At 40.0% G+C, this 8,916-nt stretch overlaps 1 protein-coding gene across 1 annotated transcript; it reads right to left on the bottom strand.

Annotated features, from left to right (window-relative positions):
- Positions 1-700: 700 nt before the first annotated feature.
- On the bottom strand, positions 701-1,660 carry Or12d3 (olfactory receptor family 12 subfamily D member 3). Its single transcript, XM_050131536.1, has one exon. It carries the CDS (start codon positions 1,658-1,660, stop codon positions 701-703), a length of 960 nt encoding a protein of 319 aa, XP_049987493.1.
- Between the last annotated feature and the right edge of the window lie 7,256 nt (positions 1,661-8,916).

Genomic DNA, 8,916 nt, shown 5'->3' with positions numbered 1-8,916 from the left:
CATAAACAGGATACGCTAAGAGCTTGGGAAAAGGACAAAGGGAAAGTTCTGTGAGGTCCTCACAGTGTACAACCCTTCTGAACACTGATGTGCAAACATGTGGACCTCACCTTGGTATTGAGTTTCTACTAAGACTTCCTTACATGGCTTTATTTTTTTTCTTTTTGGCCTCATAGCTGAACTTAATCTCTAGCCTTCCTCACTAAAGAGTCAAGCTATTGCCACCAAATCCTCAGATTTCTAATCATATAATCTTTTTGTCATAACCAACCTCCCATCTGAGGTTTGTTTGGTGCCTACCATTAATCTATTGTGAATATAAACTCAGGCAAGAGCCAGATGGCCCATGAGTTACTAAGACACTTAAGGTTTTTGCAGCTTTCTTCCAGGAATGCAGGGCAAAGACCAGACAAGTTATCTAATATATATCAAGAACCTTGTCACATCTCTCTCAGTCCCTCCTACCTTCTTTTAGATTTCCACATCACTTAATTACCCGGGCATATGTGCCATGGATATTGTTAAACCCCTTGACACACTGAAATTCATATTTTAAGATACTATAGAATTGTTTTGCTTATTCCCATGTGATTTGAACTTCTTATTTTTCATGAAATACTCAAAACCCCTGATAGAGGGGGAAAATGTTAACTCACCGTTTATTATAGAGAAATGCCTTCATATACATAAGATACAAATCTCATTGGTGTCCTCCATGTAGCTGGTGGTCTTTAAACAACTTTTTCCCAAAGATCTTCTTCAGAGCCAGCATCACCTCTTTGTTCCTAAGGGTATAGATGAGGGGGTTCAGCACTGGGGTGACTGCACTATAGATGATGGCCACCACCCGGTCCTCACTCATGGCTGAGGCTGTGGCAGGGCGGATGTATGTGAAGCCAACAGGTCCGTAGAAAAGACAAACCACCATAAAGTGGGAGGTGCACGTTGACAGAGCCTTTCGTAGCGCTCTGCAGGACTGGTTCTTGAAAAGAAGAAAGGCAATGATGTAGAAATAGGAGAGGAGGGTAAGAAGAAAGGCCCCCATGGATATGCTGCCTGTAACAACAGAAAGGAGCCTCTGATTGAGCACTGTGTTGCCACAGGCCACTTCTAAGAGGGGCTTGACATCACAGAAGAAGTGACTGAGCTTGTGAGAGTGGCAAAAGTTCAAGTGAGCAGTCATGACAGAATGCATCAGAGCATAGAAGAAGCTGGTGATCCAGGCCATAGCTGCTAACAGGATGCACAGCTGGGGATTCATGATAGCAGTGTAGCGTAGTGGGCTGCAGATAGCCACGAAACGGTCGAAGGCCATCACAGCCAGCAAGATGGCCTCCTTGCTTCCCAGAAAGTGAAAGAAGTGTAGCTGGGCGATGCAGCCGAGGAAAGATATGGTTCTGTGCCTGGAGAGGAGGTTGATGAGAACCTTGGGGAGAGTCACCGAAGAGTAACAAATATCCAGGCAGGAAAGGTTTCCTAGAAAGAAGTACATAGGGGAGTGGAGTCTTCTCTCCAAAGTGATGATCATTAATATCACTCCATTTCCAGCCAAATTCAGCAAGTAAATGGTTAAGAACATCATAAAAAAGATGGGCTGCAGCTCGTGGGCACTGGTCAGACCAAGCAAGAGGAACCCATCCACCGAAGTGGCATTCTCCATCACTAAGGGAAAATATACGGAGAGCAATGTGTTGTATTTTCTTAATTTAAACTATTACTCTTAGGGACTAAGTGAAAAGCAAGCGGACTCTATGGAGGAACCTAGGGTGCGGTGCTGTGAAGAGCATTTGGGAGTCAGGGCTCATTTACTTACAACAAAGTTAGAAATCAGTATATATGATAAATTCCAAACCTGTAAAATTGTTTCTGACTAATAATAGAAGCATGTTAGGACTAAACCAGATATAGATAAGGACACTTTTTGCAGGATCTAACCATAACCTTCCACACAGCATGAGAATCAAGGTTTAGACCTGTTGGAAGCACAAAGACTAAGAGAGTAATTGTTCATCTCCTGATTTAGGGTCTGAGAGTAATTGTTCATCTCCTGATTTAGGGTCTGAGAGTAATTGTTCATCTCCTGATTTAGGGTCTGATAATCCTGCAGACAAGAAAGACTAAGAGAGTAATTGTTCATCTCCTGATTTAGGGTCTGATAATCCTGCAGACAAGGCCTAGTGGGAATTTCCCCCACTCCTCCTGAAACTCAAACACTGACAAGGGATTTCTACATCCTCCCTGACCACCTAAATCTTCAGTGAGGTAAAAGGAAGATTGTGAGTTTGAGGCCAGTCTGGGCTACAATGTGAGACCATGTTTCAAAAGAGGGAGGGAGAAAGAAATAGAAAGGAACCAGGTGACAGGAGTTATAGGTAGAAGGAGAGGAAGGGGGAGCACACAAACCTCAAATATCATGTAAGTAAAGGAGAAGTAAGGCAGTCTGCATCACAGGATTGCAGCACAGCCGCAGGGCTCTGAGTGTAGCTCAGAAAACCTTTAAATACTAAGCAAGTCCAGCAGTATCACAACACTCCATCTTCAATGAGATTTATCTTGAGAGAAGGGGAGCTAGCAGGAGGAAGACAAAGGACAACATGAGCACCGACACTGACGGTGAAGGGAAGGGCAGAGTAGTTTAAGAACAAGGGAAACTACCATTTGAGAAAGAAAACGACCGCACAGGCTCAGCAGAAGGTGGAGCCCTTGGACTGAGTGGAGGCATTGGGGAAAGACTATGGCCCACTTTCACCACCACCCACGGGAAGAGTCTCTGTTAATTAGTGCCCAGAATATCAGAATACAATACAAACTCCCAGTAAGTAGCTTTAAACGCTAAAAGAACGGTAGTCAAATGTGCAATCAGATGTCTTAACACGCCTCTCTATACAATTGATTAAATAACCAGCCAAAAAGTATCTGAGGATATGAAGAGCTGAACAACGCAGCTTCCACGTTCATTTAACGCCTGTAAAGCACTGAACTGAAAGGTAAAAGAAGTCATGATATCGCTAGGGCACACTGAACATTTACTAAGTCAAGCATAGACTGAGTCTTTTTTAAAGTTTGTGGGTTTTTTGTTTGTTTTGTTGCTTGTTTGTTTTTATTTCAGAAAGCTGAACTATTCAAGTAGTTTTTTGAAACTTGAACCTGAAGAAAATAAGGCATAAATAATAAAAATAGCATGAATTTTACAATAAAAATGTATAGCAGAAAAATCAACAAAGATAAAACTTATTTTAAAAGACTGTGAAAACTAATGCCATAAGATATATGTTACCAACTTAAAAGACAGTCTGTTTGCAGATATGATCAATGTTAAGAAATTAGAAAACAAATCAATCAAGTATCAACAAACACAGTGTCATGTAAAAAAAAAAAAGAATTTACAGCCACAGCTGCACTGTAGTCCTTCAAAACTTAAGCCTTTTCCTCAGTAAAATGAATGCTCAGCCTAGATATGGGGAGGGGGCCTTGATCCTGCCTCTAAGTGATGTGTCAGGCTTTGTTGACCCCCCCCCATGAAGAGCATTGCCCTTTCTGGAGAGTGCAAGGCAGGGTGTGGGGGGAAGGGCGGGGGGGGGAAAGGGTGAGTGGGTTGGGATGGAAGTGGGACCAGGGATGGCTGCATGGAATGAGAAAAGACTGTGTTAAAAGTAAATAAATAAATGAAAATGTAAAACATATTCACATAAAATCTTACACTTTGTTTATAGAATATTCATTTATTAAAACCAGGAATTCATAGTAGAACAGAAGTCCTTCAATCAGGGAATAGCAAAGTGAATTTTATATGCCAGAGAAAACAATTCTGCAACAACAGGAATGAACAAACTGGATGCAGTGCCTCATATTTGCCATCCCAGCACTTGAGAGACTTATGCAGGAAGGGGACCTGCCATAAGTCCCAGTCCAGTATGGGCTGCATAGTAAAACCCTGTCTTTGAAAAACAAAAACAATTGCAAAAAAGAAATGAAAAATTCAGTAAAATTCCCATGAATCTGCTTAAGCCTCTCCCAAGAGGTTTTACACTCAGGCTTTGTGCTTATGTAGCATGATTTTAAGTAGGTAATATCTAGAAACTGAGAACAGATAAGTAGTTCCCAGCTTGGTGGAATGTGGTGTGCGAAGGGGCAGATGTGTAGCTGTGAACATAAAAAGAATACTGACTGTTCTGTATTTTCAGTGCAGTGCTAGCTGTGGGGACACATGAGATTATGAAGGAGTAGACACAAACACAGAATGGATGAGTGCAAGGACAGCTGGTTGATCACTGGACGGATGAACTGCAGCAGCTCAATGACCTGGCTGTGTAATCCTCTGCTATAATTTATTAACTCTGGAAGAATGGAGTATGGAAACACAGCATTTCTGCATTATTTAAAGTCATAACTGCATGTTACAAAGATTACAGTTAGGACTGTAGTTTAACATCAAAGTATTTGCAAACAAATTGTATTTTTGAAAATATTTAAATAGGAATTTGTCATGGTGAAATTTTGTACTATTTAAATGAAGATAAATTTTCAATTCTGTCAGAATTTAATTTTTAATCAAATGCATAATTATTAAACTTTACTTGTACATGTCTCTCAACAAGTTGAAAATTATATACCACACCATTATGTTCACGTGACCATTTTAAACACAAGTGAATGAAAAGATTCTAAATACCCACAACTATGATGAAATTATTACATTTATAGAAGGAAATAGCATGTAGAATTTAAATACATATATGTATATGAATATGCTCAAAAATAAATCTAAACTACCAGATAAACTCATAAAATGTAAATATGTACATCCATACAGATGCACATAGATGCACACATAGGGACACACATTCTGAATTTCAGGATGATTTGCTGATTGACAAAAATCAAGGTTCAGTACAAGGTGATCAAGGTGCTGATATTTCTCACTGAACCTTCTTTTGTGGGTAGTCAGTCTCTCTGAACATACTAGAAGAAACCATTGACCATCGTGATATCTGGGGAAAGGCCTGGAGGGCCAGTGGACAAGGGTGTAGGGAATGCGCGCCTCTTAGAACATTTTTTTATTTTGTTGTTAAATATTAACATGCAAATTATTCAAAATATAACTAAAAGCATTTGTTTAAAGACAGGAAGGGGAAATTGTACCTGACTAGAATGGTAAGATAGAAAAGTGGGCTGAGGATACACAAGTTTTAGCTCACTTATTCCATTTGAGAACATTGAGATTTGAAGTGAGTCATGGTCTATATTTTGCAATCTATGAAATAGAGATTATTTCTGCACACCTCTTTCTCTCAAGAGCAACAAACCAAACGGCATAAAGTAGAAATTTCACCAATTCCTCTGTGCATTTACCAGGTTAACTAATGGCTTAATATTACATATTCAGTGTTCGCTGACAAACCTCTTGAGGTCATATTTCCCTTTTATAACAGTTTGTATCTACACTTTACCAACAAGATTTCCCTAACTGTGGTGCTAAACCTAACATCAGAGTTTGTGAAAACAACACACCAGAACATGAGGGAGTTGTGTCCTTGATTCAGTAAATGGCTTTAGCAAGGCGGGGGGGGGGGGCACTTGTTTTGGAATTTTGTTGTCTGGCATGACCTGTCTGGATTAGTCAGCATCAGAAGCAGTATGAAAATTTCAACACAGACAGCAAGGAGATGCCTGCCACGAACACATATATAAGAGAAATGTTCTAAATGTAAATGTTGATGTTGGGGAATTTCAAGAATCATGAACAGAGCAGAGGACATGCTAACTGTCCTATGTGTGTAGCACGATTAATAAAAGCCCAGAGATAAATTTGGGGGTTCAGCCTGCAGATCAGAAAAGCAAAGCAGACAAGCCACTAGAGAGCTCTTACCTCTATGAAATCTTCAGACTGAAAAAGTAAGTTCTAGTCTCCTTCTGTCTTATATTCCTCTCCAGTGCTGGGATTAAAGGCGTGCACCACTACTGCGTAGCCTCCATGACTAACTAGTGTGGCTTCTGGAATTAAAGCTGTGTGACACCACTGCCTGGCCTATGTGATGTGGCTGTTTTGTGCTCTGATCTTCAAGCAAGCTTTATTTATTAAAATACAAATGAAATATCTCTATACACATGGTCAAGGACTTGGGTTTTCACACATGAACTAATGTAAGAAGTATAGTTCACAAATTATTTTCATTTTTTCCTGAAATAGAACTACCCCTCTTCCACCAGAAACACTCCTACAGATTTGTGTGCTTATTTAACACCAAATACAGCTTAACTTGTTAACAACACTGAAATACAACCTGCTTCTCTGAAGCGCACTGATATTAACAGAAACTAAGAGATTAACCCTCTAAGTCTTTTCTCTCACCCTTCCCTCATCTCCTCTCTCATCATTGCATGCACACACAGGCCCACTTCTACCACGAGATGCACTAAAGTCACACATATATTTCCAACATATTATATGCTTGGTCATACAACCTACCCTGAGATCTGAACATTCTCCCCTGGCACATGTGTGTGCCAAAAAAAAATCTATAAAGAAATTAGGAAAATAAAAGACTTCCAGATAGTGATTTGTAAGGTGAACCTACTCAGTTTATGCTATAATTTTCATAAACTGTAGCCAACTCTAGCCCCAGGTTACCTTTACTCACCCAATGCTGTGGTCTAAACTTCCTTTTCTCAGAAATAAAATGGTTCTAATTGTCCACGAGAAGGCACATTCCCCATAAGCCAGTATCTCAGGAAGTAGAAGATCAAAAGTTCAAAAGAGTTCACCTGGGCTACATAGTGATTTTCAGACAAGCTTTGGCTATATGACAACCTGTCTAATAAAAAAGGAAGGGAGTGAGGGGAGAAGGGGGAGAGAAGGAGGGAGGGAAAGAGGGAGAAATAGAAAGAGGAGGGAAACAAAGTTTCTGCCAATATTACACTCGCCCTTTTAGTCTAAGCTGCTCTTCATACTTTAGAGTGGAAATAAGAACTTATCTATGAATACACTCTCTCTATTCTGACAGCAGAAATCAGGGTGAATCCTCTCATACTTCCCCAGTAGCGTCTTGGGCATTCATATCTTGGGGTCCTCTCTCCAAGGATTCATTCTGTCCAAATTTCTTTTCCCATAAGTATTAATTTACTCCTTTTCCTTTTGTTCTAGTCAAACAGTTTCATGAATGTTAAAAATAAAAAATTTGGTAAAATGCTTTGCCAATTATGAAAGAGAAAAGAGTGGTAATAGTATCAAAGATGAGGAGGCACCACCGCATTCCTTGAGAAATCTAACAACTGGTGAGAGTACTATGCTGCAAAGAAAGTGATGGGCTTTAAACTCAGTTCTTCATTTGATCATTTACCATCAGACACAGAAGACTGAGCAACCTAAGTGTTTGGCTAACTTCCCCATGAGGACTGGTGTTTATATAGACACTTGGGGAAAGTGGCAAGTGGGCCTATTGAAACACTGCAAGCCTTCTAATAAATTCATTTTGAATTGACGTTATGATTACTATCATTTCTGACTGTAAGTGAGGTAGTAATATATTTTGTGTCAATTCATCAAACATCACTAAAATCAACTTTAGATTCATCAGAATTTATGTCAATATTTTTGTTTATTTTTTATCTTTTGTCATTTTTTTATTGATTTTTATTGAGCTCTCCATTTTTCTCTGCTCCCCTCCCTGCCTCTCCTCTCCCCTTAAACCCTCCCCCAAGATCCCCATGCTCCCTATTTACTCAGGAGAATTTGTCTTTTTCTACTTCCCATGTAGATTAGATCTATGTATGTCTCTCTTAGGGTCCTCATTGTTGTCTAAGTTCTCTGAGATTGTGATTTGTGGACTGTTTTTCTTTGCTTTATGTTTAAAAACCACTTATGAGTGAGTACATGTGATAATTGTCTATCTCAAAATGAGTTTTCTAGCTCCGTCCACTTTCCTGCAAAATTCAAGATATCATTTTTTCTGCTGTGCAGTACTCCATTGTGTAAATGTACCACATTTTCCTTATCCATTCTTTGGTCGAGGGGCATTTAGGTTGTTTCTAGGTTCTGGCTATGACAAACAATGCTGCTATGAACATAGTTTAGCACATGCCCTTGTGGCACGATTGAGCATCCTTCATATACATACCCAAAAGTGTTTGGATCAAAGACCTCAACATAAAGCCAGCCATATTGAACTTTATAGGAGAGAAAGTGGGAAGTACTCTTGAACGCATTGGCGCAGGAGACCACTTCCTAAATATAACCCCAGCAGCACAGACACTGAGAAACAATTAATAAATGGGACCTCCTGAAACTGAAAAGCTTCTGTAAAGCAAAGGACACGGTCAACAAGACAAAACGGCAGCCTGCAATATTTTTGTTTTAATGCCATCTTTGTTTTCTCTACCTTTCAGAACTGTTTCCCTGCCGTTCAGTCAAGCTTGCCAACTGTGTTAATGAATCTGTATACAAGTCAGTTTCTTGTATCTGCATTGACTCCTGGGATTCTTACTGGGATCACCAGTGCAAAGGGAGGACTTTAGAGCCTATGAAAAACTCCAGGTCTTCTCATGGTGACCAAAAGGTTGGACTGCAAGACCTCTTTGAAGATTCCCCACCAGAGTACCAATGAACACGCTAGAGGAACAGAGGCCCCCTTTCCAGTGCATTTACTGATCAGATTGCAGACCTTCCATCTTAAAATTATGTTCTGCAGAATTGAACACTGTGCCCTGGATTCGACAATGTTTCCTTTTTTCTGTTAGCCAAAGCCATGCAGAGGACTTTCTTGCTTCCATATTTTCTTTGTCTGGTGAATGATGTTAGAGGTTTCAGAATTCTGCTCTCTTCTCCTGCATGTTCTCTCTCTCTCTCTCTCTGTCTCTCTCTGTCTCTCTCTGTCTGTCTCTCTCTCTCTCTCTCTCTCTCTGTCTCTCTCTCTCTCT

The sequence above is a fragment of the Alexandromys fortis genome, unplaced genomic scaffold (assembly GCF_014885135.2).
Source record: "Alexandromys fortis isolate MF-2015 unplaced genomic scaffold, M_Fortis_MF-2015_v1.1 scaffold_372, whole genome shotgun sequence".
In the NCBI taxonomy this organism is placed as follows: Eukaryota; Metazoa; Chordata; class Mammalia; order Rodentia; family Cricetidae; genus Alexandromys; species Alexandromys fortis.
The sequence above is the reverse complement of the archived record's forward strand: the minus strand, read 5'-3'. Positions and strand labels throughout refer to the sequence as shown.